The 26,660-nt window shown below is 47.5% G+C and overlaps 5 protein-coding genes across 11 annotated transcripts; 2 read left to right on the forward strand and 3 right to left on the reverse strand.

The window, feature by feature from the left end:
* Positions 1 to 303: 303 nt before the first annotated feature.
* On the reverse strand, positions 304 to 10,874 carry prkar1ab (protein kinase, cAMP-dependent, regulatory, type I, alpha (tissue specific extinguisher 1) b). Of its 2 annotated transcripts, none has more exons than XM_084669777.1 (11): positions 10,658 to 10,874; positions 5,930 to 6,135; positions 5,544 to 5,714; positions 5,281 to 5,372; positions 5,102 to 5,163; positions 4,929 to 4,975; positions 4,379 to 4,537; positions 4,122 to 4,182; positions 3,810 to 3,931; positions 3,516 to 3,597; positions 304 to 3,391 (listed from the first exon to the last, which is right to left on the reverse strand). In XM_084669777.1, exons 2-11 carry the CDS (start codon positions 6,101 to 6,103, stop codon positions 3,219 to 3,221), a joined length of 1,143 nt encoding a protein of 380 aa, XP_084525903.1. In that variant the 5' UTR covers positions 6,104 to 6,135; positions 10,658 to 10,874; the 3' UTR covers positions 304 to 3,218. The 2 variants fall into 2 exon arrangements, with proteins under 2 accessions (XP_084525903.1, XP_084525902.1); XM_084669776.1 differs by lacking the exon at positions 10,658 to 10,874 and adding an exon at positions 7,100 to 7,259.
* Positions 7,897 to 14,642, forward strand: LOC146259853 (WD repeat domain phosphoinositide-interacting protein 1-like). Of its 2 annotated transcripts, XR_014729494.1 has the most exons (13): positions 7,897 to 8,279; positions 9,997 to 10,079; positions 10,706 to 10,875; positions 11,184 to 11,280; positions 11,355 to 11,452; positions 11,662 to 11,754; positions 11,867 to 11,937; positions 12,056 to 12,163; positions 12,326 to 12,490; positions 12,586 to 12,693; positions 12,782 to 12,921; positions 13,057 to 13,330; positions 13,646 to 14,642. XR_014729494.1 is itself a non-coding variant. In XM_084669775.1 (12 exons), exons 1-12 carry the CDS (start codon positions 8,203 to 8,205, stop codon positions 13,176 to 13,178), a joined length of 1,332 nt encoding a protein of 443 aa, XP_084525901.1. In that variant the 5' UTR covers positions 7,897 to 8,202; the 3' UTR covers positions 13,179 to 14,642. The 2 variants fall into 2 exon arrangements, 1 of the variants encoding a protein (XP_084525901.1); XM_084669775.1 differs by having other exon boundaries at positions 13,057 to 14,642.
* On the reverse strand, positions 14,572 to 20,729 carry arsg (arylsulfatase G). Its single transcript, XM_084669774.1, has 11 exons — positions 20,543 to 20,729; positions 18,685 to 18,906; positions 18,218 to 18,453; positions 17,825 to 17,936; positions 17,094 to 17,240; positions 16,457 to 16,653; positions 16,295 to 16,375; positions 16,097 to 16,205; positions 15,788 to 15,908; positions 15,467 to 15,557; positions 14,572 to 15,355 (listed from the first exon to the last, which is right to left on the reverse strand). Exons 2-11 carry the CDS (start codon positions 18,891 to 18,893, stop codon positions 15,075 to 15,077), a joined length of 1,584 nt encoding a protein of 527 aa, XP_084525900.1. The 5' UTR covers positions 18,894 to 18,906; positions 20,543 to 20,729; the 3' UTR covers positions 14,572 to 15,074.
* Positions 19,351 to 24,190, forward strand: LOC146259855 (monocarboxylate transporter 7-like). 5 transcript variants are annotated; one of them, XM_084669766.1, is made up of 7 exons: positions 19,786 to 20,274; positions 20,552 to 20,589; positions 20,803 to 21,033; positions 21,721 to 21,864; positions 21,945 to 22,073; positions 22,191 to 23,222; positions 23,438 to 24,190. In XM_084669766.1, exons 1-7 carry the CDS (start codon positions 20,117 to 20,119, stop codon positions 23,692 to 23,694), a joined length of 1,989 nt encoding a protein of 662 aa, XP_084525892.1. In that variant the 5' UTR covers positions 19,786 to 20,116; the 3' UTR covers positions 23,695 to 24,190. The 5 variants fall into 5 exon arrangements, with proteins under 5 accessions (XP_084525896.1, XP_084525893.1, XP_084525892.1 ...); XM_084669770.1 differs by lacking the exons at positions 19,786 to 20,274; positions 20,552 to 20,589 and adding an exon at positions 19,351 to 19,417; XM_084669768.1 differs by lacking the exon at positions 20,552 to 20,589 and having other exon boundaries at positions 19,787 to 20,274.
* Positions 23,892 to 26,516, reverse strand: LOC146259856 (archaemetzincin-2). Its single transcript, XM_084669778.1, is given in 7 exon segments — positions 23,892 to 24,661; positions 24,748 to 24,898; positions 24,900 to 24,922; positions 25,150 to 25,313; positions 25,603 to 25,731; positions 25,854 to 26,018; positions 26,093 to 26,516. Coding segments are annotated over 7 exon segments (1,113 nt in total). The 5' UTR covers positions 26,382 to 26,516; the 3' UTR covers positions 23,892 to 24,469.
* Positions 26,517 to 26,660: the final 144 nt, after the last annotated feature.

The raw sequence follows: 26,660 nt of genomic DNA on the forward strand, positions 1-26,660 counted from the left end.
TAATATTTACAATTACAGGTAAGAATGATATATAAATGTATCGACACCTGACCTCTTTTGGGGGGGTCCCAGTCTTAATTAGGTGGGTCAACCCCCCCCTCCCCCAGCCTGCCCATAAATCGAGGGTAAAACCTTTTTTAGACCTGACTAAATTAAATTTAAGACCTCGGATGAAAATCTGTTCCCTTTTAAGTCGTTTAAGGCCTTAAATTTATTAAGTTCAGAATGTTAGACTTTAAGACCCCGCGGGAATCCTGTTGAACACACAGCCACAACCTAGGAAGAAGGTGGACACAAAATGTATAATTTTGACTTTTTTTATTGCTTAAACTGCCATCTGGAACAATCTATACCAAAAGGATAAACATCTTTAACATCTTTGCACGTACAGGAGGTCAAACGGAACACAGTCATCAGGGTGGAATAGAAAAAGAATGGTCCTCATTGGGGGCCCAGGGCTCTCAGAGCCCTGAGCACACACACTGCTGGGGAGGGGGGGGTGGCGGAGGGGGCGCGGAGGGGGCGCGGAGGGGGGGGCCTATAGTGCACCCCCAGGAGGGTAAGCTAAGGCAAACCGGGACCACTGCATTCAGACCGGCAGACATGGGGTTACCCTCTCTTCTGGTACAGAGAGCATCTGACTTCGTACTAATACTTGTGAATTACAAGTTGAACTTGTTAATCTGGAGGAGGGGTGGGGTGGGGGGGGGGGTAAAACTGGAAGGCCAAATCAAAAATCCTAACGAAATCCTAATCCCTACCGAGTGGCAACGCTTGATGATCTCTCGAAAGTTGCTCAATCTGGCTCGCTAGTTTAAGAAAATGTAACGGTTGCAGCATCCTATGAAATGATTGAGCATCCTCAAGCTTGGCAGCCTTCACTGCAGTCGGCCTCCTTTCATGTCAACATGCATCAGTCGAACAAGCACACGACCCATCCACTCACACACACACCAACTGGTTTATACACAAGATCAAAAAACGGTCGACGAAAACAGAAGACTGAAAACATGGGCAGTAAACCTCAGAGAGGGCGAGCATTCCTTTATAGGTCATATTTGTTAGGGGGGAAGGGGAGGGGGGGGGGTGACAGTTTAACATGGCACCTAGAGCAGACAGATAACCTAGTGAAGACTGTGTCTGGAGGAGCCAGGGGGAAAGTCAGAGTTAAATATGCCGTTTAGATAGAGGTAATCAAAGTCAAGCAGTTAAGCAAGGAGTAAATAAAAGAGGTTTTCGAGTGACTGCTCTGACCAGAGGGCAGCAGAACACGCCTCCTCCACAACATTTTGGTCTGGCACACGCCCAGTCTGCACAGAGAGAGAGCGGTCAAGGGGGTACGACAGCAGACTACTACTGATGCAACCATCAGCACTCTGACATTCCCCCTCTCTCTCTCTGCTTCAGCAGTGGCTGGTTCAAACCAACAACCCGAGCTACCGTCCATCTGGACTAGGGAAGCAAGCTCCTCCCACCCAGGTCCCTGTAGGGAAGCAAGCTCCTCCCACCCAGGTCCCTGTAGGGGAGCAAGCTCCTCCCACCCAGGTCCCTGTAGGAGAGCAAGCTCCTCCCACCCAGGTCCCAGTAGGAGAGCAAGCTCCTCCCACCCAGGTCCCTGTAGGCGAGCAAGCTCCTCCCACCCAGGACCCAGTAGGGGAGCAAGCTCCTCCCACCCAGGTCCCTGTAGGGGAGCAAGCTCCTCCCACCCAGGACCCTGTAGGGGAGCAAGCTGCCCCAGCCAGGTACCTGGGCGTCTGGACTCCTCTGCTACCCCTGCTCACCTTCACATCGCTTCAATACAGAGATACTCAAAAGTCCTGAATCCGTCAAACAATCTACACATATTGGAGACTTAACCTTTGAAACTGAAAGTTTTACTTCAATTAACCTTTCACCTACTTTTAAAAGTTGAACCCATGTTTTACACGATATAACGACATACTGTTTTGTCATTTGACAAGAAGAAGCATTTTTTTATGTTGTGGCACTGGACACCTAAAATAGAATTTATGGAAAAATAAGCATTTACCAAAACGTTTCAATATACTTGAAGTTTACCATCAATCCAAACAATAGCCAAAAACGTAATTCTTTCAGAGACAATAAGGATAGTAACAATAACTCTAATAATTGTTATAATATCGTAATAATTTGATTTAAAAGCATAGCAGTAAAAGTGATGGTGTTGTTTAGTATATACTGAAAAATGTTGAATACTGAGGTTACACTTAATACTCCATGTTTTTTTGACTTATCGTAGCCAAGACAATTTGTCTATGGTCACTAATCCAATCAGAAGTGAATGTCTAACCATTACTTCCTGGTTCAGCTCTGGGTACATGTTTCAAGGTGAACCAAGTTAGTGTCCACAGCTTTGTGTCTAAGCAGTGTAACAGCAGTCAACATTTGGCACTAGCTTGATAGTTGTACAACGACTCAAAGCTCAGGTTGTACAAACTCACTCAAACTAGGGGAAAATAACAAAGAACCAAATTGACGTTTTCAATAATGGAAGGACAATGTGACAACATTGTCAGTGGCCAGAAAAGAAAACCATCGATTATCAGTGCCCAGAACCAAATATGGCCAAACAAAACCATAAGATCCTATGTGGCCAGCTAAGACTTAGCAAGATTCTGGTCTACATTAGATATCCACTGTATCTACCCAACATACTCTACACAGGGACATTGTTAAGATGAATTATACTCTTACGCTTTTGTTTCACCTCTAGCCAACTAATTAAAGTACACAAGGTGGGGGGGATTCAGTAAAGACTGATTGTCCAATATCATCACTGGGACTGGTGGGGCATGAACCCCTAACAACCCAGTCCACAGTTCAGACTAGAGGTGCCAAAGATAGATAGACCTGTGAGTGCAGAGAGAGGCTCTTTATAATAGGTGCTCTGGGAAAGACCCGTGGGGATTGAAGGGGGTGAGCTAGGGCCACTGGGAGCAGCAAGTTAAATGCATGTAAAAATGACAAACGACAAACAAAGAATAATAACAGTAGTCAACAAAAAAAGAAGCTAACAGAGTAAGTGACCGAAAAGATATAGCGAATTGCATTGGTGGACCCTGGGTCTAAAAAGTGGAATTAGGGAAGAAAGGGGGAGGGTTTAGGGCAGGGACCAGGGAAGGAGGAGTTAGGGAGGTGGATGAGGAGGTGAGGGGAGGAGGTGAGGGGAGGAGGTGGAGGGAGGACAGGAAGCTTCCTCAGACGGAGAGCGAGACGAAGCTGTTGTACTGCTGGATGTTGCGTTTGAGGATGTCGGAGCAGGGGCCCAGGACGCGCTCGAACCGCGGCCGGTCCAGCTTCACACACTTCAGAGGGCCGCGGGCCACCACTGTGGCCGCACGGGGGCGGTTCATCAGCAGAGCGATCTCGCCTGGAGGACACACACACACACACATGCATGAACATGGTGAGTGACACGATACAACACGAGTGTTAGAGTGTGTGGTTGTCTGAGAGGTGAAACCCCAGTACCGGGAGACTAAGGATGGTCTTACCAAAGTAGTCGGAGGGTCCTAGCCTCCCCACCTCCACAAACTCCTCGTTCTCTGACCGGCGCTGCAACACGGCCGCAGAACCCTGGGGAACACGGAACACAGTGAGCAAGTGCACTTCCTGTGAGCGGTGCTTGTGCCCACCTTACCTAGGTGTGTGTGCATAAACATGTGTTTGCATATCTGTGTGAACTGTTTTTGTGTGTGTGTGTGTATATATATGCGTTCGCATATACACCTGTGTGAGATATTTATGCGTGTATGTGTGTACATGTGTGTGTATATATGTGTCAATACCTCCAGGATGATGAAGAACTCATCCCCTGGCTCTCCCTGCACCACGATCTTCTGGCCGTCCTCAAACTGCACAGGCTCCAGGGCGTCGGCCACTGTCAGGCGCTCCCATTTGTCCAGAGACTCTGAGGGGCGGGGCCGCAAGAGGACATGGCATCACCACCATGCATACACTGCAAGGCTTCCTACTAAGATTTGCTGCATAGATTTGAGCTGTATGGAATATTTTGAACATTTTCGTTCAATAATTACCCAGACATGCACCAGGAGAGGAAGAGGAGGAGGAAGGGTGGAAGAGTGGAGGAGGAGACTCACCTAGAATGGAGACCTTCCTGAGGAACTCTTCATACATCTTCCTCTTCCTCAAGGTGCTGCCCTGCAGACCAAAACACAGCAGAGAGAGAGGATGAGACCATTGTTTCCAGATTGTTGATAGCCTGTCTCTGTGCAACTGTCAAACAGTTGCATCGACCCAAGTCTAGATTCCAGTTGATTCTCAACAAGCTTCCCAGTGCCACACTTGATCTGTGTTTTGGAGACCTCCCAACATCCCCATCTGTTGTCCTGCTCACCATGAGTATTCTCCTGTAGCTGTCTCTGTCGATGCCCCACAGCTTGACGTTGGTCTTGGCTCGGACCGTAGCTGCCCTGGGCGTCCCATAGATCAGGGCCAGCTCTCCGAAGCTGCCCCCCTCCCCAATGCTGGTCACCCACTCATTATTCACATACACCTGTGAGGGGGTAGGTGGGGCACTCGGTGAAACAGCACTGGGGGCATCAGCACTCAGGATGGACATGAACTGATGTATAATCTATACACTGGGTTTCAGCTACTAGGGTGGAACTTTGAGAAGAGCACAAGGACAGGAGGAAAAACGCCCAGAACAGACTGTTGTGACAACTCTTTGGAAAGCAAGCAATCCTAACATTAGATCACTTGTCCCACACACAGATAAAGATAAAGCAAGCCTGTCATATTAAAGACATCAAAAAAACAATGTTTTTTCCCCTTGTGAGATGGGTCTACTTTTTAAAAAGACTGAAAGTTTGTTCTTTTGTATTTGGGTTTCATGATTTTGACACTGGTTTCTAAAAATACTTGCAACTGCAACAGATACTCACGTCCATTTCCCCTTGGTCGATAACGTAGAAGTTATCACCTTCATCGCCTGAGAGAGAGGACAAACAGATATCTTTAGTGGTGCTCTTATCTCTCCAAGAATCAGTAAAGTAAACCTCTCGCAAAGAACACAAACACATGAACATGAAAAGATGAACATGAACGAGAACCCCACCCTGCAGAATAACCGTCTCTCCGGCGATGTAGGTCACTGGAAACATGGCATCAAAGATGTCGCTGTAAACACAGTTTTGCGGTTATTTGACCGGTTCCATGAGTTGACCAAACTTTCTTGTAAAAACCGACACCTTTACTTAAAAGTCAACAATTCCTAAATAATGAGAACTTGCGTACCTCCTCTCGTTGTCATCCAGGTGTGAGAAGAGCACGTTCTTTTCAATCGCTTTGGCCAGGGCGGCCATTGTTTTGTAGTCTTTGGGAATGACCTTGAAATCAAAACCAACCAGAGTTGGAACATTTAACATGATAACAAAGGCCTCACTGCCATGGACCACTATGTGTGTATCTACGATAGGTAACTCAGCTTCTAGACATAAGAGAAGGAGTCTTGCTGCATGTGGAGCTGGTATGCCTGAGTGTGTGGCGGTGACCCTAACCTTGCGGACGTATGACGCGGCGTCCTCCTCCGTGTAGACCTCTGCGCTGAACGCTCCTCTCCGCCGGCGCCCCTTCACCACGGGGTTCATGGGCGGGGACACTTCCTCATCGCGCGAGTCGGAGCGCGAGCTGCTGGCCTTCTGCTGGTTCTGGATCTGCTTCGCTTCCTCCTGGGGGTGGAGGTCAGAGGTCAACAGGCTGCCATGGGGCATACTTTAGAATGGAATCCTTGGACTCTTGTGCATTAAATCGATCCCATGATAGTTCAAAGATGCAGACAGATTCTGTTGTGATGTGACAAATACCTGCATGCAAAGACACACCGACACGGTAAAGATACAGAAAAACACACGTGCGGGCTAGAACACAGAAATACATGGCATACCTTCTCCAGCCTCTCAAAGTACTCTCTAAGGAAGGCCATGGGTCTGTCTGGCCTGGAGGTGCACAGCTGGACAATGCAGTCTTTGAGAAGCTGCTGGATGTTGTGTTTCTGCACATAGAGCTCACACTCCCTCAGGCTCCTCTCCTCCTCACTGCTCGTGCTGCCTGACGCCATCGCGACCTGCTCCACGACCTACAACCTCAGAGCTGAGGGGAGGGGGGGGGGGCAAGGGTGTGTTACGGAGTGTGTTCAAGAAAAACACTTAGTTTCTGTTATGAACAGTTGTTTGGCTGTTTCAAAAAAGAGATCATGTGCTGATCATTGCTGGAAACCACACAAAAGAAAACGAGAAAAAGGGTTATTTTCTGAATAATCTCGTGAAGCTAGGCCTGTGTTTCAAAACAAATCAAATAGGCTACATACGGCAGCTGCCCTTTACTGCATGGGGACTTCATATAATAGGATTCAGATTACATGATAATCTCCAATAACAGATTACAAATAATCAAAGTCAACTGGTATAAAATCCTATCTATCTCGGAGTTGGACATCCTACAGTATATTCTACTAGTACACACAGATCAACCTTGGACGTCCGTGAAGCATATACCCGGTCTCAGTGCTCTTGGGCTCACATCACCTGACAGTTGAGCTATGACTGCTGTCAATCATCGTATTTCATAAAACACACAAAATGACCTTGCTAATCCAGGCACTAACGGATGCACTGCACCAAGTAGACACGAAAGGGATAGGCTTCCCCAGAAAGACATACAGTAGACTACTAAAACAGTTAATGCTGAGGTGATACAGGGTGTTTCGACAGGGGGAAATGTAGTATCGGTAGTTGACGTTTCGTTAATCTGATTGGAAAGATGCAGCCTAGCAAGCGATCAAATAAGCAAGTTAACACGACAGAAGTACTAACAAACCGTGTTCTGCAATATATTTCAATAAATATACAACATTGCAAGTAACGAGCTTCTGATTTCTAGTTATAATGGTTTAAATGGATAGCATTTGCTAGCTAGCTAGTTAGCATTTGGCCTGCAAAGCCCTCGACCAATGACGCCATCTTGAGCTCTATCATAAACAAATGCGAGGCGGAGGCTACATATTCCGCGATCGTTGGATCATCCAATTCAAGCACAGAAACACATAGGAACTTACAAAAAATCTGCAACTTCTAACCGAGCCCAATGGTACTGTCCTGATGTAGATGGTATTTCTCCAAGCGTATCAAAGACTAGCTTCGATTTTTCCCAAACCCTGGACCGCTGCCCCACCGGATACGGCTAAGGACCAATCGCGAGCTGTCATTGACGTCAATTCGCCTCGTTCTGACATGTGAGCAGTAACCCCTGGCAACCTTAAAGAAGAACTACGGAAATCATGACGTCAAGAGATAGAAATCAATAAAGTGACACTGGCAGCGAATTCTTTCAAAATATCCAGTCAAAAACATACATGAGCAGCGTGTTTATATAAATTAAAGTATTATTGACTTATTACACTGTTTGTCGTCTGCGTGCACAATCCCATTGCATTGAGTTATTGTTTTTACACACAATGTTGGTAGACAAGTAGTAGGGCTTCGATTGGACAAAAATGTACCAAACATGGTGCAAATGCGTAATATGAAATGCCTGAGCAATTCTACACTAGTATTTATACTGAATTCCATCTAAACGCATTGATCAAGAGTCTGCAAGCCATTAAGCCACTTGCCTTCACCTCTCAGTTCATCCAATAAGAATTATCAAAACAATTCCTCGTGTAAAGAATGAAGGTGCAATAGACCAATCGATGAACGGTTATCTTCAAGTGGGTAGGCCTTTTTTTAGTGACTGCTAAACTGGCCAATCATATCAAGTATTTTAACTATTTAACCTATCTGAGAAGTAAAGGGGTAAACCGTTAGCACTACTGCGAACCAATAGAAAACTGAGTTGAAGTGACGCATAAAACCCTCAGCTGTTTTTGTTATGTAGCCTACTGTTGTCTGTGTGGTGAAGTTAATAACACTATAATAACAACGTCGTCCTACGAAAGTGAAAGGATACCGGTGATACTGTGAGCCCCATTAGACTTCCACGCTGCGTGGCTGTTTCTCTTATTAATGACAGTTGATATATCTTTAGCTTTCCCCTCTCTGAAGTCATTGCGCGTGGCGCTTTCGCTTCTGGGGAGAGGAGCGGGTCTTCTGGGATAATCGATTCGGACCCAAGTCTCTCAACAAGGGCAGCGCGAAGTTAAGAAAACTGGTGGACGAGATGGAGACAAGAGAGACATCAGACGGTCCGGAAGGGCCTCAAGGCTTGATCTGCGCCTCGTTTAACCAGGACACCACGTAAGCACCCGTCAACCCAGACCGTTCGATCGGCTTCTCTTTTTTGAACTGCTGGACTGTTGCATAATTTTAAGGCCGCAAAATAATTCCATAAACTGGTGGTATCTTAGTCTATTTTGTATATGCAGGGCACCTTACCGTACCCATATTTGTGGACTGGTCAAATTAATTTGTTAACGTTTAAAAGTTTACCCACAGCCTATGACTGCTTACTTACAAAGTAGGCCAGTAGTTGGTGTACTGTCGGTGACCCTAATATTCACCCAAGATTACATGCAATAGAGACAGTCTTCAGCTCTTTACCCAACTGCAGAGCTCGTTAATCAGCCAGTGGACAAGCCCGTGCAAGTCTGTAGTGTGACGACACAAAGACATATATTTCCTTAAATGTTAATCCATTGTGTGTGGTAGACTGAGCCCTAAGGTAACATGTGTCAATATGCTAAACGAACAGGGAAGTACTTCATTTTAAATACTAAACACTTGTTAGGCTACTGTACGTTTTAAATAGTAGCCTAGAAGCTCATGCATTTAATAAACCGATGATGTCCATGATAAATCAGCCAGTATGCATCCAGCTACAGATCATTTTCTACAGGTGTCTGCTGGGCACTCCCACCTGTTTGCCATGGGCCAGACCCCAAACAGGTGTCTTCACAGACAGCTGAGTACTCTGCCCTATTTCAGTCATCTATGGCCATGATAAGCTAACCCAAGACTAATATCACATCAGATAAGCTACAGGTGCTATCTGGTCACACCTGCTGGCTGTCCTGCCAGCTGCGCTGTGCTTGACCTCAGCCCAGAGACAGTTCTGCCCATAGATAGTGCTGCAGGTTGTCTCTGCAGCTGTAGGCTGGGAGGAAGTCACCTGACCTCAGCCAACCCGATTCTGCACTGACCATTCAGCTCACTCGATCCTTAATTTCTCCTAGGGGGATATTTATAGCGAGGGCTAAAGTCAGTGGTAAGTCACATGGACACCATCTTCCTGGTCCGCGATGTGGTAGTGGTACACGCTTGGTTGGTTGTAGGCCTAGTCGGTTGTGTTTTAATGTGGAGATTATTCCGTCATATGGAAGACACCTGAATTGGGTAAACAGTAATCTATTAAGAGTTATATGGGCTTAATCTCGATCAGTGGTCATTGTTTCGACAACTTTGTTTACAAAACAATTGCATCTGTCTGCCTCTGTTTTGTTCCTCGTCTGTCTGTCTGTCTTCCTGTCCTGTCCTGTCTGTCTGTCTGTCTTCCTGTCCTGTCCTGTCCTGTCCTGTCCTGTCCTGTCCTGTCCTGTCCTGTCTGTCTGTCTTCCTGTCCTGTCCTGTCCTGTCTGTCTGTCTGTCTGTCTGTCTGTCTGTCTGTCTGTCTGTCTGTCTTCCTGTCCTGTCCTGTCTGTCTGTCTGTCTTCCTGTCCTGTCCTGTCTGTCTGTCTGTCTTCCTGTCCTGTCCTGTCCTGTCCTGTCCTGTCCTGTCCTGTCCTGTCCTGTCTGTCTGTCTGTCTGTCTGTCTGTCTGTCTGTCTGTCTGTCTGTCTGTCTGTCTTCCTGTCCTGTCCTGTCCTGTCCTGTCCTGTCCTGTCTGTCTGTCTGTCTGTCTGTCTGTCTGTCTGTCTGTCTTCCTGTCCTGTCCTGTCTGTCTTCCTGTCCTGTCCTGTCCTGTCCTGTCTGTCTGTCTTCCTGTCCTGTCCTGTCCTGTCCTGTCCTGTCTGTCTCAGGTCCTTGTCTGTGGGCACTAAAGCTGGCTACAGGCTCTTCTCTGTCACTTCTGTGGAGAAGATGGACTGCATCCACGAGGGAGGTGAGCAGACATGACCTGTCCCATTTTCCTTCTCTGAAGAACATTGGCTGCATGTCAAATCAGAAAACCATACTCTACCAAGACTCGACAAACCTGTCACGGCCGCGCGTGTGTGTGTGAGTGTGTATTTGTGCATGAATGCCTGTGTGAGTGTGTATTTGTGCATGTATGCGTGTGTGAGTGTGTATTTGTGCATGTATGCGTGTGTGTCTGCATCTGTCAGAACGTGTGTGACATTGTTCCAGGTCCTGGTGATATGACAGGGCTAAGCGGTGGTCATGTTCACCCAGGTTACCCAGTACCGTACTATACAGCAGGTAGCCGGGAACAAGCTGTCCCAGAAGCCCTCTCATGTTTACCCTGCAACCTCCCACATAGACAAACAATGGTTAGCTAACACCACAGTGATAACACTGATGACTTAAAGCAAGTGTAAGACAAACACAGTCATTCTCCCTGTAAGTATTTCATCATTATTTTGAATTAGGTGACACAGGTAGACAACTGCACGCTTGTTATGACTGTATCAGTGTCGGCATGTATGTGTTTGATCCTGTGTGATGCTGTGTTCCCCGAACCTGATTCATGGATTAAGTGGTGATGGATGTGTTGTGATTCTGTCCCAGCGGAGTGTCCAGACGTGTACATCGTGGAGCGTCTGTTCTCCAGCAGTCTGGTGGTGGTGGTCAGTCTCTCCATGCCTCGCAGGATGAACGTCTACCACTTCAAGAAGGGGACGGAGATCTGCAACTACAGCTACTCCAACAACATCCTCTCAGTTCGACTCAACAGACAGGTACAGGCCACCTGGCAGGCAGTAAGGCTGGCAGGTACAGACAGGCAGGCAAACAGGAAGTCAGGCGGGCAGGTACACAGAAACAGAAAATGTTGAATATATATATATATATATATATATATATGTTGAAAAAGTTGAATTTATTCTATATTCTTATAATGATCAAGCCCATTATTTATTGTCTTTTGTAAATTGAGTTTTCACCATGTGACATCTACTTTTTGGGGGGATAAACTGTGTACAAGCGAGTACATGTTGTATGTACTGATGCCAAACTAGGTACTAATGGCTTTGTTTGTGTGTCACAGAGGTTAGTGGTGTGTCTGGAGGAGTCGGTTTACATCCACAACATCAAAGACATGAAGCTGCTCAAAACACTGCTCAACACCCCTTCCAACCCAACAGGTACTGACACTCTCACACACACACACACACACACACACACTCTCCTTCTCTAACCCCCCTACCTCTCCTCCCAGGTCTGTGCGCCCTGTCAGTCAACCATGGTAACTCCTACCTGGCATACCCTGGCAGTGCCACCGTAGGAGAGATCATTGTGTACGATGCCAACAATCTGGTAATGCTGGTGTAAATCACTCTGCCTACTGTATAAGCGATTCTTGAATTGAAATGGAAGTGTTCACCAATCCCTAACATTTTTCCCAAAATGTAGCTCCACATGGATGTGTAGCGTAAATTGTAGATTTGACCATGATAAAATGTGATGCAGCTGTTGAGGTGGTCGCAGGCTGATGATGTCATGTGTGCGCCATGCGTTTCCCTCAGAGCACGATGACGATGATCCCCGCCCATGACAGCCCGTTGGCAGCCCTCACCTTCAACGCCTCAGGAACCAAACTGGCCAGTGCATCTGAGAGGGTCTGCTGCAATCTTGTCTCTCCTCCTTTTCACCTCCCCTTCTCTCTTTCACATCCCAGAATGCTCCCTCTTTTGTGGTTTCTAACCCTCTCTTCTTCATCCTCCTCTCCAGGGAACTGTCATCCGAGTGTTCACCATCCCAGAGGGACAGAGACTGTTTGAGTTCCGCAGAGGCATGAAGAGGTCAGCACACACACGCACACACACAAACACACAGGTCAAATCCACACCGTGACCCACTGACCTTGTGACCGCTGTCCGACTGACCTTTGTGTGTTTGTGCTGTGTACGTGTGTCTCAGGTATGTGAGCATCAGCTCATTGTCCTTCAGTGCTGACGCCCAGTTCCTCTGTGCCTCCAGCAACACAGAGACCGTTCACATCTTCAAACTGGAAGTACACAGCCCGAGGTACTCTCGTGCAATATGCGTGTGTGTGCGGTGGGAAGTAAAGTGCTCTGAGTGGCTGTGTGTATGGACACTGTTTGTGACCCCCCGCCCCCCCCCCCCCCCCCTCTCTCTCTCTCTCTGTCTGTGCTCACCTGTGCTTCCCTCCTGCCTGCTGTGGGCCAGCCGGGAAGAGGAGTCTCCCACATGGTCTGCATATGTGGGGAAGATGTTCTCTGCTGCCAGCACCTACCTGCCCACCCAGGTGTCAGACATGATGCATCAGGACCGGGCCTTCGCCACCGTCAGGCTCAACATGTTCGGTCTGAAGAACGTCTGTGCCCTCGCCACGTAAGAGAAAACACACGAGAGATTTGACACGTCTTGTGTTGTGGACGTCCACTGAAAGAGCTTCTTCTGTTGGGTGTGTGTGTGTGTGTGTCCAGGGTCCAGAAGCTGCCTCGGCTGCTGGTGGCCTCCTCCGACGGACACCTATACATCTACAACGTGGACCCTCAGGACGGAGGGGAGTGTGTGCTGGTCCAGAAACACAGGTGTGTGGGTGGGTGACACAGCTGTGCGTGTATGAGGGTGTGTGTGTGTGTGTGAGTGTATTTACTAACACTCGCTGTCTTCCCTCAGACTGTTTGAGACCAGTGAGGAGCCAGTCGAGCCTGAAGAAGAGGCGGAGTCGGAGGAAGGACTGCCCCAGCCAGCCATCCAATCGTATGCTGCCACTGTCGCCCTCTCCTCAACCCCACCCTCTTCCTCTGCTCTCACAGGTAAACATCTCTGGTACACACACACAAACAGGTTGTCTTTTAATGTAAAAGAGTTGGTTTTTACTCGATTTACCCTTTCTTTCTGTCTTTCTTTCCTTTCTTTCTCCTTCTCTTCCTCTCCTCCCTCCCCACAAGGCTACTCGGAGGATGGGGGGGCCCAGAAGGGTGATGTCATCCCGGAGCACGAGTTTGCTGAAGCACCTGTCTGTCTGGACGACGAGAACGAGTTTCCACCAGTCAGCAACCAGAGCAACTGACCCCCGCCTCCCCACCACCTGAAACCAATCAGACCGTCTCCAGGCAGGAGAGAAGTGTTCAAACATCCCAGGTCCCACCCCTAGGACCCCAGTGAGCCAGTCAGATGCAAGAGAAAGCCAGACGACCAATAGAAGTGTATTCAAAGAGATGGGTGAGAACCAACGGAGGCCTCTCCTAGACCTGCTTCCAGACACACCTACTTATCTACTCCCAGACCTACTCACTTGCTCCAAGACCCACATGCCTACCTGCTCCCAGATCCAGATTGACAGCAGTGTAAAGCCTGTATCTGTCAATCATCTCTCTTATCAGTATATTATCCCCTAGCCCGCTGTTTCCATGGCAGCAGTCCACCAGCCAGCATGTTTCCCTGAATGCAGCTCGCCTAAGATGGCTGATTGTAGCCGGGTGGCAGAGATCTGCTGACTCATCACAGCAGCTGTAATCTGTTTTCCATCCTCCACAGCAGGCTGGCTGATAGACTGACAGGCGGGTCTGGGTTCAACAATCCAGCTCGAGAAACCCATTGCCTGGGCAGAGGAGCAGGGGAACATTTCTAGTGTATGTAAAGTGCTCTTCAGCACCTGAAACGTCTAAATGTTATGTATAATGCATTATGTATAATGTTTGGCTATAGTGCAACATGTAGGTTCTTCCTCTGGGACCATGTGAAGTCCTTTATTGACGGGACACACTTCAGAGGGGTGTGAGGGGAGTGTTTGGGGGACAGACAAGTAGAGGGTGGGCATGTGAAAGAGAAGGGAACTTATCAACTGGCCTTAGCTGTGTCCCACCCAGAGATAGTGGGAGCCAGAGAGGCAGACAGCCAGAGATCCCCTGGGTCAATGCTAATTGTTATCAGTGTGATGCACCAAACGTGTCCACACCAAGTGCTACCTCTCGGACTTGTTAGTTGATGGACTGAGCTAAAGAGGATAGGTGGAGAAAAGGAGTCAAGGAGAAAAGGGGAAAAATATCTGAGGAGAAAAAAAGAGTAGATATATGAAGTGAGGGCAGAAGGAGAGCGGTTCAGCAAAATCATGAGCTGCAACGTAGACTACGAGACAATTCACTTTACAGTCAAGTCCAACACATCATCTTATATCAATGATATCATCCTAACATCATCTGTGGATTTGTTAACATGGTAAAGGAGGACTAGAACTTTGTACTTAGAATCACTAAAAGATTACTCTGTACGAAATGTTTTTGGAATTAGTCAAGTATTATACTTTGATGCATAGACCTATAGTAAGTTAAGAGAATATATGGTGGAATGAGTTTTACTATGTGTGTAAAATGTGTATATATACATTTATATATAGTATGTAAAACAGTTTGCCTATTTGTTCATTTGAGGGATTTGCCAAATAATGGTGACACTAGACAAACTCTTCAGCTAGTTGTTGTAATTTCTGATAATTTGAGCCAGACCCATGCAATAAAAACAAATGTGAAACAAACTCCTCTCATTCCATGTAGTTGAATATCGATGGGAGAAGCTATATCCTGTCCATGTGATCGGTCAGTACTGCTGCTTGGTCACCAGAGGGAGCTGTTGCTTTCCAGTTCGCCTGTTTCCCTGGACCACAGTGACAAGTCTCATTCATAACATGTTGAGCTCACCACAAACGTGATAGAGAATCCACTGTATGCTAACAACAACATATTGTCATCAGGTATCTCTGCGGATGTTTGTTGTCAGTCTTAAACACACCGTTAAGATAAGGTCATTTTTTCCCCCAAATTACAGCATGGGTGGATATCAGTGGATGTCAATGACTATCAGCAAGAAGAACAACATCTCTGCCTACCCCTATTTTCTGTCTTGTCCTCTCTTCCCTCTCTCCCTTATTTGATGTATTATTTATTTTCTTCATCTCCCTCCTCTCTCCTCAGCCAGTTGTATGACAGCGACAGGCAGTGTGTCTGGAGTCACAACAGGGAGCTGCTGACTGGCTCGTGGTATAATCAGCCGTGGAAACGGATTGGTCAGTGGCAATGTCCCACAGCAAGTCATCCCGCCCCTTCCTGACACGTTCCAGCGTATGCTGATACTCCTCTGTGCTCTCGTCTAAGGGTGACTCCTCCCCTTTGTCCCGGAACAGGTCAAAGATTAGAGGGGGGTCGTGGAGCTCTGCCTTCCCTGTGCTCCCACCACATGCCTCCGCAGCACCTGGGGGGAGAAGGGTGGCGGTTGAGGGGGTCGATCAACACCACCTCAGTTCATTCCAATGAGCTGTAACCTACTGCTGATTGGCTGCTCGGTGTAACAGTTCACTCCCACCTGTGAGATAGAAGGCTTTGTAGTTGTCCACTCTGACGGCCTGCAGGTCCCCAAACGTCCCTGCAGCACCGCTGTTGGGGTGAAAGAGGAACTGCAAGCAGGGAGAGAACACAACAGAGACAGCTACACTCCAGCCAACACCAAATGAAATACTTCTAGTGTCTACATGAATGTATGAGTTCTTGTGTATGGTGTATAACTGTAAAACGTTATTTCAGATGACCAGATTGTTGAATGAACTCCACCTCACGTTCAGTTTCACGTAGAGCGTATATAACCGTAAGTAGCCGGTGTCCCTTCGGTGAATGGTTGTGTCATTACCTCATGTCCAGTCCGGGCGCCATGCAGCAGGACTTCTGAGGCGTCCACGCCATCGTAGTGTCTATCAGACGGAGGCTCCACCCCCGCCAGGGACAGGAGGGTGGGGAACACATCCAGACCACTGAGGGAGGGGGTGGGGGGTGGGTCTGGGTTAGTTGGTCAGTAACTGTAATATGACTCTCAATATTAGAATAGCCACAGTGCCCATACATAAAATATAGTAAATTGCTGAGGTGGGTTAAGGTACGTGTGTGTGTGGGCGTACCTGGGCATCACAGAATTTGCACAGTGTGTGCATGCAGTGTTTACCTGAGCAGGGCAGAGCTGGTGCTGTTCGCTGCTATGCTGCCAGGCCAGTAGGCCACGGTGGGTACCCTGTGACCCCCCTCCCAAGTGGTCCGCTTGGCAGAGCCCCCGCCTGAGGGGCAGATGAGGGGGTGGCTCACGAGATCCAGAATATAGTCATCGCCCCCCGCAACCGGGGCTGCCGCTCCAGGAAGTACTCACCTCTGCTGGTCTGCCATTTCCCCTGGAAAGGCCCTGCACTTCCTGCATACTGGCACTTCTGTTCCCAGGGGCCATTATCACCTGCACAGGCACACATAGACACTCAGGTCAAATACCTCTGGTGTAGACAGCTAGTTTTGTGTGCTCACTCTGTTTGCTCACCTGTGAACCAGATGAGTGTGTTGTTTTGGTCTGTCCAGTCGGACGCGTTCTTTATCGCTCCCACCAGGCTGTCCATGTCCCTTAGGCTGGCAGCGTAAGCCCCCCCCTCTGTCCCATGGGGGGCCGGGGGGGAGGGGGTCAGGGGGACGTGCATGTGAGCAAGAGCCACATACAACAGATAAGGATGTCCTTGTTGCCTTGGAAGATATGACATCATCATCACGTTTTAGGTTTGGACACAAACACGATTGTTCCACAGAAAGTGCCATAACTGTTCTTTAAATAGAGCACTGTCTTCTGGAAGGATAATGTTGGCTCAAGTTGACGCCGGCAGGTAAAGTTCTGAAAGAGAACGTGCACATGCTACGACAAAAATATGTTTGTGTTGAGGTTCAGAGTAGTTCCCTCTGTAAACATCTGTGGCCTACATTAGTCTGTGGAAAACCACAACACAACTGACTGGCCTGGGCTGTGCTGTGTAAGGGCATCTGCCCCAAGCTCTGTGTAGAGTAGTGTATGTGGTATTGCGAGGTGTAGTACAGTGTTGCGTAGTGTACTGTACTAGCGTTGTGTAGCACAGTGTTGTGTGTGTTATGTGTTTGGTCGTCTTGGTGTGGTGTGGTCAGGTGTGTGTTACCTTGCGGTGTGTATGACCCTGAGAGCAGCCTGGGTGTAGCTCTGTGTCAGCCTCCACAGGTCCAGGGGCTGCTCTATGATGGTGCTGTTCTCATACAGAGGCAGGGCCACCTGGGAGGAACAACCTCCAGCACCTGCCCTCTTCTGTCTGGGCGAGGGAGAGACCACACGATGGATGAAGAACCCTCACTTGTGTACGTGCGTGTGTATAAATGAAGCTCTAGTCAAAGTTCAGTCAGGAAGACCTTACTTATGCATGCTTAGGCCTGTATATGTCCCATACTATCCTGGTATTCACTCCCCTCACGTATTCTCCCTCGTAATGTCCTTGTTGTCAATGTCTGGGGCCGTATATTGTGATATCAGCCATTCTGATCAGCTGCTTACATCTATCCAATAGCATAGTAACACACCTTCATTGTTAGCCTATCATTGTGCTGCTGTCTTGTTAAATATTTCCCTGTGCTCTAGTTCGTTCATGTTGCTGTTGTGCTTGTCCCTTCACCTCCCCATCACCGCCCAGTCTTCACTGATTCATCAGCTTCTTTGTCAAGTTAATCATCACAACATTTGTTCAATAAACGACAGTCTTTCCTTTATTGTCTGACATTTTGTCTGAGACAATAAAGTGGTGTCTCCTGATACAGTTGGTGTGGGTGTAATATACATGTATAATAACATCCTTAATGTGTACTGCATGTTTGTGTGTGTGGGGGGGGTGTGAACACACACCTGTGTACTTGGGGCCCAGGGTCACAGGGAGGGCAGGGGGGCAGGTCATATCCAGGCTGGTCTGTACAGCCCATGTCATTACTGTAGGGTATACCTAAGTAATAATCAAACCCTGCAAGAAGACACACACAGCCAGTAATTCACTCTTTTCTACCTCTCTTTCTACCACCAGCTGTATTGTTTTCCTTCTCTGAAAGTTCTTAGAACTCTGGTTTAAGCCAGCGACTCAAGTTTGAACCAGTTCCTATTTGTAATACTCACCAAAAAACATATTTGGAAACCCCACTGTTTTAATTAACCGAGCCTCGCTGAGCTCTTACAAGAGAACATTCCAGACTGGCACTGGAAGTACAGAAACCAAAATGAATAGATGAGTAGGGAAAAGTCGTGGACCTCTGTTGGTGGGATGGTAGGGTCCTCGGTGCCCCAGGTGCCACTTCCCCACCATGGCAGTGTGGTAGCCTGCCTGCTGTAGCAACTGTGCCAGCGTGGCCTCAGAGAGGGGCAGGCCCGACACAGACCCCACAGCAAAGTTGTGTGTCACCCCATTCCGCAGGCCCAGTCGGCCGGTGAGCAGGGAGGCCCGGGATGGGGAGCAGGTGGAGGCTGGAGAGTGAAAGTCTGTCAGCCTGGAATACAGTAAGGATTGAAAACAGGAAATTACTGCTTGTGTGAGAGGTTTTATTGGTATTTGGCAGACATCTTCGTCTCTCCTGACCCCAGTTCAAATAAGTCTAGGTTACAGTGCACACAATATCAGTTGGTCAGCTGAGGAAGGGTTAGTTGATTGGTAAAATGTCAGTTTAGGTTATTTAGCTTGCTAGCAGGTTAGCATGTTATTACAGTAAGCTGACCTCTACCTCATCCCCTGCTCTGCCATCAGGTCCAGATTCGGAGTTTGGGTCTTCCTCACACCCTCCAAGTTAGCCCCCAGGTCCCCCCAGCCTATGTCATCTGCCAGAATAATGATAAAGTTGGGCTTCCTCTCCCTGGGTCCTGCCCGGCCGCCATGTTGGCTCCCTGTGAGCAGCAGTAGCAGAGAGAGTATGGTCCCAGACAGCAGCAGCATGCTGAATCCAGGCCTGTTGCGAGACACACAGCCAATTGGCTGCTGGCATTACATAACAATCCAGGAGTAGATGGTGGTTTATAATGTATGATGACTGCATAGTGGTTGGCTTGGCACTGCAGTTCCAAACGTACATAATGCATGTACACACACTGTAAACAGTCACAAACAGAGAGTGAGGAAGCATACAGTACAGACAACCGCCCACCGTAGTAGAGGTTAGATACCAGTAGACTGATTTAGGACTGTGGTGACTGCTGCAACATGATCTGACCCACTACCTTCCTCATATGTGTGTGTGTGTGTATGTGTGTGAGAGAGAGAAGAGAGAGAGAGAGAGAGAGAGAGAGAGAGAGAGAGAGAGAGAGAGAGAGAGAATGAGAAAGAGCGAGGGGGGGGGGGTCTTTGCAGAAGCAGCTCTGTTGAGCCACCGGTTTCACATGACTACGCAGCAGCACACAGTATTATAGTCCACCACATAAGAAGAAGCAAGGATATAATTCCCCTCAATCTAAGCACATACGGTAGGTGGGGGGGACTATTCTCCTTTTAACGTCATGCTTTGGAGCACAACTAACTGAAACAAATTACTGAGAGGCAAATAATTGGAAATAGTATCAATCTCCCAAACAGTATTCCAATATTAAACTGTAGTAAAAAAATTAGAAATGGCAATATTTATATAGACTAGTTAAGTCACGTTGACCCATGGCCACAGACAGAACTCTGCCTGAGAACCAAACTGAAAAAGGCAGACGAGCATTCAACTGCAACTATCAGCTGTCTTCTCTCTGTCTCTCTGTCTCTGTCTCTCTCTCTCGCTCTCTGTCTCTCTGTCTCCGTCTGTGTGTGTCTCTCTCTCTTTGCCTGCTAAGCTAACTCATAATCAACATTTTGTCATTAGCTTTATCGGTGGGCAAACTGGCATAACAAGGCTGTTTATAGTGCTAGGACATGAATCCTGAAAGCTATTGGATATTGTGAAATCTCACCTATCGTTGACTATATTGCCCAATATGTTTATTTGGAACACTCAAAGGAATGTTCTAGACAAAATGTTCTTTAACAAAACATAAATAGATCAGATTAACTAGGTTTAATTGTAACATGTATTCATTAGTAGACAGAGGCATCCCGTGGTGGGATTAACTTTAACTGGCGATAGATTTTTCCACCACTAAAGTTGTCCAACTTTGAATCCAGTCGGAACAACATGTTTGCAAATGGGTCTGCTCTGTTCAAGTACACGCATCAAAAAAATACAAGAGAATAAAAGACAGGGGCCAGTTACTGTGGCATTTAGATTTAGATTATTGTCACTTGCAGCTGCGCATTCAGTGGGCATCAGAGAGTTGGATTATGAGTTGCGAAAACAAATGTGGTGAGTACAACTATGGTATTAGTATTATAGTTTAAGTATTAGTAGCCTACGTCGGAAAATAATGATTGAGATTTTCAGTATGGAGTTGATCATGTTAATAGCCTAGCATTCACTGCGGTTGTGATTCAGACCAACATCTTCGGTTCTAGCATCATTTCCAACCACAACATACTCAATCGTATGTGTAAAGTAGTTCACATCGCCAAGATCCCGCTTGTTACATAATTAACTGCAATGCCTTATTAGGTCGTAATAAATCGTAGTTTACCGTTTTCAGTTTACAGAAGAATCAAGTTGCTTCTGAGCGGACCGCAGGTATGAGCGTTAACGCACGCAACGTGCGCGTTCTCATAAGTCGCGCGTTCACGTGTAAACCTTTTTTTCAATCACCAACACCTTGAAAAATGTTTCTTCAATACCCTCCAACTCAACTCCTTCTCTCAATCCCTGTATTAATCAAATCAAGTGTAAGATGTCTTTCCTCTGCTCCCCTTCCCTCTCTTACCCTCCCCTTGCCTGGCTGGATAGCTGTAGTGTTGTGTGCCAGGTATTTGATGAGGCCCCTGGTGTACCAGAAAGCCCCTGATGGGGGCTGGGGCTGGGTGGTGGCAGGGGCTTTCTTCCTGGTGGAGGTCTTCACCTACGGCGTCATCAAGAGCTTCGGTATCTTCCTCCAGGACCTGATGGAGGAGTTTGAGGAGAGCAACAGCCGTGTGTCCTGGATCATCTCCATCTGCGTGTTTGTCATGTCTTTCGCAGGTGAGATAGACACCAAGTAGGGGCCTGGGGAGGGGGGAAGGGGGGAGGGGGGTCACCATCCGGGGCAGAGCAGTGGCGGTTCTAGACACATTTTACTGGGGGGACTAAGGGGGGGCCAGTGTTTAATCAGAGGGGCACATTGAAAAGCGGAAACAAATTATATTTAAACATTAAATACTTTAATTTTGTTTACATTAAAATCATACAAACGGCTCTGGCTATCCCTCTTCCAGCTCCTCAGCTCTCTCAATACCTTTATATGTTTCTCTCACTTTTTTACTTACTGTAGCAAAAAAGGCTGCAATGTCCCTTCCTCATTTCAAGATGACAACTAGAAGAAGAAAAACATGTTAAAAAAAAAATTCAGTCAGCTCAGGGGGGTCACAGAGGGGGCCAGGGACATTTTTACAGGGGCCCTGGCCCCTGTAGGCCCCCGTGTAGAACCGCCCCTGGGGCAGATGGCCTCTCAGAAGTGAGATGGAACATTCAGAAGTGAAATAGAACTGGAAGGTGAGAAACAAACCTGAGACAGGACTGTTACAGTGAAGACAGAATATTTACTGGTCAGATAGAAATTAGTTGGAGGATGACTTGGTGAGCAGCTTCTCAAATGTGAGCAAGGGGAAGCAGGAGAGAGAAATATAAGTGGTATGATGTTCTCTTAGCTATTGCTATGTTGTCTTTCAGCACCTCTGTCCTCAATCTTAACCAATCGGTTTGGGTTCCAGCCAGTCGTAATGATTGGTGGATTCCTCCTTGCTGTGGGAACCATCACTACTGGCTTTACGACCTCTGTCAACCAAATGTACATCACAACGGGAATCATTGCAGGTGTGTATTTAGGGCAAACACACACACACAGACACACACACACATACACCTTACTGTACACTGTTACTCTCTCCTGCCAGGTCTTGGGTACTGCCTGACCTTCCTGCCCACAGTGACCATCCTCTCCCAGTACTTCACACGCAAGCGCTCCCTGGTAACAGCAGTGGCGTCCACTGGAGAGTCCTTCACCATGTTTGCTCTCGCCCCTGGTGAGTGTGTGTTTGTAAGTTATTCTGACCCCAAAGGTTTGTTTTTCTCCTCAGTTTATTAGCTTATATTCTGACTACATTCTCTCTCTCTTCATCCGTGTTTGCTCCCCTCCACAGCATTCTCTGCTCTGAGGGACAATATTGGCTGGCGTTACACCATGGTGGTGATAGGAGCTCTGCAAGGCACCATCATTGTCTGTGGGGCTTTGCTGCGGCCCATCATCATCACACACCAGCCTGTGTGGGAGACAGAGAGCCATGTGCTGGCCCCAACAGAGCAGGGGAACCAGAGCGTGCAGATCGACTCAAAACTGAACTCACACAGCAGACTGGAGGACTCAGGCTCCTTGACCAGAAAGCTTTCCTATATGACAGAAAACAATCAGGAAAACAAGCTGACACATGGAGACTCCCTGAGATCTGGGGTCTCTGGGGGGCAGTGCCTGCCAGGGACAGCCCGCGGTGGGTCTGGGGAGGAGGGGATACCCCTGCAGGGAGAAGAGGAGATGGAGAACCTTAAGAATCAAGTGAAAGTAAAGAATGAAGTGGAGGGCTATAAGCTTCAAGTGGAGATGGGGAAAGAGGGCATAGAGAGAAAAGGACAGGGGGATGAGAAGGAGGAGGAAGAAGAAATGACGTCAGTGGACCAGACGTCCCAGCAGGTCAGACTTCTGGACTTCTCTGTGCTGAGGGAGGGTCGTTTTATCTGCTACTCTCTCTTTGGGCTCTTCGCCACGCTGGGCTTCTTTGCCCCGCAGCTCTACATCATCCAGCTGAGCGTGAACCGGGGCGTGGAGCGTGAGCACGCCACGTACATGCTGTCCACCATGGCCGTGGCCGAGATGCTGGGACGCCTGTCTGTTGGCTGGGTCATGAGCAGGAAGCAGGTGTGCCACAGGAAGCCCCAGGTGCTGCTGGGATGTGTCATTTCCCTGACACTGGTGCTGGGGGCCTTCGGGCTGGTGTGGGAGTTCTGGGGCCTGGCATTGTGCTGTGGCCTGTATGGGTTCTTCATGGGCACAGTGGCGTCTACACACATCCCCATGCTGGCAGAGGAGGAAGTGGTGGGTATCGAGAGGATGGCGTCAGCTGCTGGGGTTTATGTTTTCATTCAGAGTTTTGCTGGACTGGCTGGTCCCCCTCTGGGAGGTAAGACAGACAACACAAGGCACTTTCTCTCATTAGCAAAACACCCCAAATAATCTATTCTAATCATGTTTAGATTTATTGACAATAAGCTCTAAACAGAACAGATCAATGTGCTAGTAATTATGAGCTATAACTATTAAAACATATTATGAATAGTGCTGTAAGAACTTAGACATAAACATGTGTTGAGTTGCATGTTTCTCTTGTTTCCTCAGGACTTCTGGTGGATCTGACTCAGGACTACGGTTCTGCCTTCTACTCCTGTGCGATGGGGATGGGCCTGGGGGCCGTGTTCCTAGGTCTGGTCTTACCTGCCAGGAGAGGCCTTTCCTGTAATTGCTGTAGGGGCCCTCAGCCTCTGCATCAGGGGCTGAGCAACCCTGCAGACAACCATGGAAGAGAGGAGGTGGACCTAAACCAAAACCAGGAAGTGATTCATTGTAAAGGCCAGCCAATTACAAGCTCTGCCTGAGTTTGCATTGGCAATATCTACCTGGAGATTGAAGCCATACTTGAAGGGGTTTCAATCCTAGTGATTTGCACTGAAAAAATTACAATAATCAAGCTGAGACCGAACCCTTCCTCACAATAAGACAGGGACTGCAGGAACAGTTTGCACATAATTCCAGTTGAATGCAATCAGCAGGCATTGTTGTAAATCGTAACGTATTGTAACAAACGACTCCAGAATCAGAGAGGGTGCTAATGTTTTGTCAGTCGAGTCATGCGGAGTTGATACTGTGATATGAACAAGGTAATGATAGTGTACCTAGGCAAACACTGTGAATTAGCCTGGAGCAGGAATTGATTATAAGTTCACATTCCATTATTTTATGAAAATCATCAAGGTAAACATTACACTCAGGAAATCATGACTAATTAAATATATAGTTTTTAATCAAATTGTTGTTGTTATCTAAGTTAATTATATTTTTCTATCATAATAAACCCAATAATACAATACACAAGAGTCTGAGAATGATTCTACATAGATTAATTTGTAATGATGTTTCTAGACATTCCTTACCGGACTTTCATTATGGTAATATTTTTTACAGCACCAAAGACTGATCCTGTAAAGTCCTACAATTTGACAGTACAAGCATGCAATGTTCATCTCAGTGGATGCTGGGTATGTCTGTCATATTACTCAAAAACAAGAACAAGTTTGATTTATGATTAGGCACTAACAGTGTGTTTGAGCTAGAATAAACACAACTGGGAAGTAGACCCGGAAGATCTCTCTTCTATAAGATCTCGTCTTCTAGGATGTCCAAGCACCTGCGGAGCCAAAATCTGGAGGAGTTGAAGGCCTGGGTGGGTCTAGGGGCCTGGGCCCCAGGTGGGGGGGCTGTCTGGTTGGGTTTAGTTTGGGCTGATTCAAGCTTGAAGGATGTGTGCTGAACTCCCTCCTCCTCTTCTATCCACAGCAGCAGGGCCTAGCAAGTAGAAAGCATGAATATACTACATGAACAATATTATACCATAACAACTCCCAAGGGGCATTGATACAGCATGTTCTTACCTTATACCTGTCGGCAATCTTGAAGCCGATGGCAGCCTGCAGCTTGCGCAGACAGATGGGGCAGAGGTGGAGGGGCCGTCGGTCAGACTCCTCCAGATGGTTAGAGCCCTGCATCACACACTCCATCCACTTGCAGTGCTTGATCCCAAAAATGGCCCAGCTCATGGCTCACGGTCTGAAAAACAGGCACAGGGCGTTGTCGTATTTAGCGTTACTGTGGATGGTACTGTTCTGTACCATCCACATTGTTTTAAAGGAGGGTCCTAAGTTTTCCTATGATTCAAGTTCAAATGTATATTAAATGAGGTCTGTCTTAAGCATCAAGGCCTCCAATAAGGCACATGGTTTACCTCTGTCTACCAGTGATTCAGATTTGACAGACAGCATGTAAGCTGGCCCAACCCTGCAGGAGCGGAGTAACAGGATGCTGGACATGGGAGGCGTGTAGTGGTCCTTGAACACAGAGTAATCCCCAGGCTTGGGCCTGCACCCCCTCTTCACACGCCCTGCATAGCTACTGCTGTTGAAGTGATCATCATACCGGGCAAAGCTGAACACTCCCATGCCTGGAGGGAAGAGGATGACAGATGAAACATTGTACAGTTGCGGATTGTTAAGTGTCCACAATCACACTGTGTCTAACAGTTGTAGATGAACAGTATCAGATGAACACAACATAATGTTTGAGAGGAATATGAGTTTAGTATAGCTCTGATTCTCCTGTTTAAATTATTACACCATCTAGTGGTACAATGGACTCACTAAAAGGTAGTAAATTAAATACAGTTGTCATATACATGACTCTTCCTGTCAGTAACTGGTTGTGCATTGATTACTACCTGCAACATAGCCTACCTTCAGTGACAGAAGCCAGGCCTAACACAAAGTTCCAGGAGTCTCTGGGGTAGAGGTCGATCATTGTGATCCCTACCACACAGAAGGCATCTTTAGGCTTCCTCTTCTTCAGGAAACTCAGCAAGTCCCCTGAGGTTGTAAACAACACAGAATATGACAAATATTAGGTCATTTCCATTCTCCATATTGGTACTGTAATTTGCAGTGTTATCCAGACATGGATGCCGTAAGGAACGCCCCTACTTGTTTACCTGAGTGGATCTGGAGGTTTTGAGTGCTGCTGTTGACCCTGAAAGCACATCCTGTGACAGCCACGGTAACCGAGGGCAACAGTTTCACCACCAGACCATAAAAGAAGGCCTGGCAGTACTCTTTCAGCAACTCCACATACTGGCCTTCGGCCTCTCCGAAAGAGCCTGGGAGGATAGCACACACACTGGTCAGACCCACACAACCTCTCTCTCGCACACACATACACTCACACACATACCTATAGTCTGTATGTAGATGGTGCTATGTCCCTGGATGGGGGTGTTGCAGTATGGGTTCCTGTAGAAGCTCTGGAAGTCCTGGGGCTCCTCTGGGTGTGAGGGGATCCAGTCAGCATCAGAGTGCACAGTGATGGGCTGGAACAAAGCAGTTTCTCCCCCTGGGCGGAGACCCTCCTCCAGTAGCCTGCGCTCCTCCTGGCTGTACCTGCTGTAGCTTTTAGCCAGGTCACGATGGCTGGAGACCAGTGCACCGCGCAGAGTCTCCACTGGGTGCTGGATTACTGCCATCTATATCACAGACACATACAGACAGGTAGACAGCACAGTAAAGTAACGCTGAACACAAATGTGCTGTGGAACTGGGTTAACTCACCACAACGCCAGTCCTTCCCACACAATGAGAAATATATGATTTAAATGATTAAATATATTTTAAAATATATGGTAATTCACCTGTTGTCTCGCCTCTTAAGGAAATGTAAAATGTGCATTTCCATAAAAAATATAGATAGAAAGTTCCCATCAAATGTGAGTCTGACCTGACAGATGGTTGTTTCCGCGTTACCG

Source organism: Hypomesus nipponensis, chromosome 13 (assembly GCF_054491055.1).
Source record: "Hypomesus nipponensis isolate SF chromosome 13, ASM5449105v1, whole genome shotgun sequence".
NCBI classification, from domain to species: domain Eukaryota; kingdom Metazoa; phylum Chordata; class Actinopteri; order Osmeriformes; family Osmeridae; genus Hypomesus; species Hypomesus nipponensis.

Excerpts from the sequence above, each read along its gene's own strand:
- prkar1ab (XM_084669777.1), bottom strand. The coding sequence starts at position 6,103 with ATGGCGTCAGGCAGCACGAGCAGTGAGGAGGAGAGGAGCCTGAGGGAG. Across the intron at positions 5,715-5,929 it reads ACTTTGAGAGGCTGGAGAAG|GAGGAAGCGAAGCAGATCCA; the intron begins GTATGCCATGTA and ends CTCCACCCCCAG. Across the intron at positions 4,976-5,101 it reads AGAGACGGTTATTCTGCAGG|GCGATGAAGGTGATAACTTC; the intron begins GTGGGGTTCTCG and ends CCTCTCTCTCAG.
- LOC146259853 (XM_084669775.1), top strand. The coding sequence starts at position 8,203 with ATGGAGACAAGAGAGACATCAGACGGTCCGGAAGGGCCTCAAGGCTTG. Across the intron at positions 11,453-11,661 it reads TGTACGATGCCAACAATCTG|AGCACGATGACGATGATCCC; the intron begins GTAATGCTGGTG and ends CGTTTCCCTCAG. Across the intron at positions 11,938-12,055 it reads TTCCGCAGAGGCATGAAGAG|GTATGTGAGCATCAGCTCAT; the intron begins GTCAGCACACAC and ends CGTGTGTCTCAG.
- arsg (XM_084669774.1), bottom strand. The coding sequence starts at position 18,893 with ATGCTGCTGCTGTCTGGGACCATACTCTCTCTGCTACTGCTGCTCACA. Across the intron at positions 17,241-17,824 it reads CCTGGGCCCCAAGTACACAG|ACAGAAGAGGGCAGGTGCTG; the intron begins GTGTGTGTTCAC and ends TCCCTCGCCCAG. Across the intron at positions 15,909-16,096 it reads ACCAGCTCTGCCCTGCTCAG|TGGTCTGGATGTGTTCCCCA; the intron begins GTAAACACTGCA and ends CCCCTCCCTCAG.
- LOC146259855 (XM_084669766.1), top strand. The coding sequence starts at position 20,117 with ATGGGTCTGCTCTGTTCAAGTACACGCATCAAAAAAATACAAGAGAAT. Across the intron at positions 21,034-21,720 it reads GTTTGTCATGTCTTTCGCAG|CACCTCTGTCCTCAATCTTA; the intron begins GTGAGATAGACA and ends GTTGTCTTTCAG. Across the intron at positions 23,223-23,437 it reads GGCTGGTCCCCCTCTGGGAG|GACTTCTGGTGGATCTGACT; the intron begins GTAAGACAGACA and ends TTGTTTCCTCAG.